This window comes from Nicotiana sylvestris, chromosome 10 (assembly GCF_000393655.2).
Source record: "Nicotiana sylvestris chromosome 10, ASM39365v2, whole genome shotgun sequence".
In the NCBI taxonomy this organism is placed as follows: domain Eukaryota; kingdom Viridiplantae; phylum Streptophyta; class Magnoliopsida; order Solanales; family Solanaceae; genus Nicotiana; species Nicotiana sylvestris.
The window spans coordinates 123,818,975-123,822,095 of record NC_091066.1 but is presented as its reverse complement, the minus strand read 5'-3'; the positions used below and the strand labels follow the sequence as shown (position 1 = coordinate 123,822,095).

The window sequence follows — 3,121 nt, the reverse complement described above, 5'->3', positions numbered from 1 at the left end:
ATCTAGACAAACTGTTAGAGAGCAAAGCAAGACTAAATTGAGATACTAAGCCCCATATGAGTTACATGATCCTTGAAAATATTAGTCGGCAGACATTTAGTCATAGGATCAGCAATCATCAAAGTAGTACAAACATGCTCAAAATTCACTTCTTGTTTCTTCACATAGTCTCTAACCATCAAGTACTATGTTGATGTGCTTGCTTCGGCTGCCACTTTTATTGTTCTTAGAGAAAAACACTGCAGCTGAATTGTCATATAAGATTCTCAATGGTCTTGAAATGGATCAAAATCCAAAGGCCGGGAATAAAGTTTTTCAACCATAACGCCTGTGATTTAGCTTCATAGCATGCTATAAATTCAGCTTCCATTGTGGATGTTGCAACAATGGTCTACTTGACACTTCTTCAAGACATAACACCTCCAGCAAGAAGGAAAATATATCCTGAAGTGGATTTACCAGCGTCTTTACATCCATCCAAATCAGAGTCTGAATATCCAATCACCTCCAATGAGTCAGAGTATTTGTATGTGAGCTTAAAATCCTTGGTTCCTTGCAAATATCTCAAAACTCTTTTACCCGCTTTACAATGGTCAAGACCAGAGTTACTTTGATATCTGCCAAGCATTCCTATCGCAAAAGCAATATCAGGTCTAGTACAGACTTGTGCATACATAAGGCTCACAACAAGCAAGCATAGGTAATGTCTCTCATTTTTTTCCTTTTCCAATGCATTTTGTGAACATTGATTCAATGAGAATTTTTCACCTTTAATTATGGGTGCTGCTATAGGTGAACAGTTCTTCATCCTGAATCTTTCCAGAATTCTTTCAATGTAGGCTTTTTGAGACAGTCCAAGTATCTTTGAGATCTATCTCTGTGAATCTCTATGCCAATAACATAAGAGGCTTCACCCATATCCTTCATCTCAAAATTCTGGATAAGGAACTATTTAGTCTCTTGCAATAAACCCAAATCACTACTTGCAAGCAAAATATCACCCATATATAGGACTAAAAAAATATATTTGCTCCTACTTATCTTAAGGTATATACACTGATCAATGATGTTCTCCGTAAATTCAAATGAAGAAACAATATTATGAAGTCCACACAAGTCCCAACATCAGAAAAATCAAGAGCTTTTAGAACTCCATCATTAACCAACCTTTTGACTCTTTCAATATAGATGTGTCACAATCTCTTGTGCCAAAGACTTGATGAGTTCTCATTGATAATACATCGCTTAGTGCCAACTTTTTTGTCATGCAAAGTTAAAATATTGCATTCAAATGTGGGGTCTAGCTCAAGTTTATATAAATTTCCATTCAAATTTCCAAAACCAATAACTTTATTATCTTTCAAAAGTTTCACAGAAGGATAATGAAAATCCAAATCATATCCACTAATCGATAGTCTTGAAAAAGAAATTAAATTTCTAGAATATTTTGGAACATAAAAAGTATTTTCTAAATCTAAGTGAAAATCATCTTTCAAAATAAGCCTATAAGTCCACGCCTTTCACACGTGAACGCGTCCTATTACCAGAATAGACGTATTGTTCACTTCCTATTGGTTTCTTCTGAGTTAGAAAGCCCATCATGATTTTGGCAATGTGAATTGTAGCACTAGAATCAATTCACCGTGTATTATCAGAAATTTCAGTAAAATTAGATTCATAACATACAAAGGTAAAATTACCTTTCTTCTCAAGCCATTTCTTGTATTTCAGGCAATCCTTCTTCTAATGTCCCTTCTTCTTACAAAAACGGCAAGCATCTTTGTCAAAGGTTCTTTTTTTCTTCATGGGAACACTTTTGTCCTTCCTTGCATTTCTCTTATCATGAGTCACCATATTAACACTTTCAAGTATCTCATGTTTCAAACTCTCTTCTTCTTGAACGCACATGATCAAGAGTTCATTGATTGACCATCTATCCTTATGTGTGTTGTAAGAAATCTTGAACGGACCATATTCCGCAGGAAGTGAGTTGAGAATACAATGCACAAAAAATGGTTCAGACATATTAAACTCAAGGGACTTGAGTTTAGCAGCAATGTCTCTCATCTCCATAATGTGCTCACGCACTGTACGACTTCTGTCGAAAGTCATACTTGAGAGCCTTTTCATAAGGGTGTTGGCTAATGCCTTGTCAGAGCTTACATACTATTCATCAATTGCCTTGATGTAAGCTTTGGCCTTATCGCTATTAGGGATAGAACCCATAATGCTTTGGCTTATGTGGGATTTTATGAGCATCAAACTTAAGCGATTGGATCGCTCCCACTGCTCATAATTAGCCTTAGCTACTGGTGTACTTGATTCCGTGGGAATGGGTGGTTCTTCCACACGGAGTGTCAGGTCCATATCCGAGCACCCTAAAGCAAGAAGGGCTTTCTCCTTCCATTCAGTATAATTATCACCAGAAAGCATTGGAATTTGAGCATTCTCATTAAAAATAGCAGTAGGAAAACTGGTAAAGAGTGCAAAACAAGGATAAACATGCATAAGCTATGAAGTACAATCCATCAAAAGTGAATCGCATAAAATACCGTTTCTAAGTAAATTCTAGACCCTCATGTGGGTAGAGGTTGCAACTCATGCATAGAATTTACTTTACTTTATTAGACTAGTAAACCGAAACACATAAAATTAATCTGTACCTATGGGCATAAGATAATTTTAAACTAAAAGATTTGCTATCTCATTCCAATTAATCTCACCAAAATAGTTACCTTCCTATAGGGCCGGGTTACTACTATAATGAAATAACTGGACTAAATAGATGTTATTATAATTTTTAATCACTAAAATTTTATGTGATTAAATAACTTAATTTCTTTTATATCAAGTATTCAGGATGCTGTGGCTACTACCAAAATACGAGATATAAAAGAAAACTCCTAATGATATCTTACAATGATTTGTTCAAACAATCAAATTATATAGAATATTGATTGATTTCAAAATAGGTACATAGATTAAATGAGCACCAATCTTCTATAACCCATAAAAAAAATTAACTCTTATAATTAATCTAGATATTATAAGGATAATTTCAACGGAAGTAAAACAAATAGTTGCAATTTCTTACAAAATAGTAGCTTTTAATCATAATCCA

The 3,121-nt window shown here is 34.5% G+C and overlaps 2 protein-coding genes across 2 annotated transcripts; both read right to left on the bottom strand.

Annotated features, from left to right (window-relative positions):
- Positions 1-406: 406 nt before the first annotated feature.
- Positions 407-808, bottom strand: LOC138879900 (secreted RxLR effector protein 161-like). Its single transcript, XM_070159545.1, has one exon. It carries the CDS (start codon positions 806-808, stop codon positions 407-409), a length of 402 nt encoding a protein of 133 aa, XP_070015646.1.
- Positions 809-2,166: 1,358 nt separating this feature from the next.
- On the bottom strand, positions 2,167-2,508 carry LOC138879899 (uncharacterized). Its single transcript, XM_070159544.1, has one exon. The coding sequence runs from the start codon at positions 2,506-2,508 to the stop codon at positions 2,167-2,169; it is 342 nt and encodes a 113-aa protein (XP_070015645.1).
- Positions 2,509-3,121: the final 613 nt, after the last annotated feature.

Excerpts from the sequence above, each read along its gene's own strand:
- LOC138879900 (XM_070159545.1), bottom strand. The coding sequence starts at position 808 with ATGAAGAACTGTTCACCTATAGCAGCACCCATAATTAAAGGTGAAAAA.
- LOC138879899 (XM_070159544.1), bottom strand. The coding sequence starts at position 2,508 with ATGCATGTTTATCCTTGTTTTGCACTCTTTACCAGTTTTCCTACTGCT.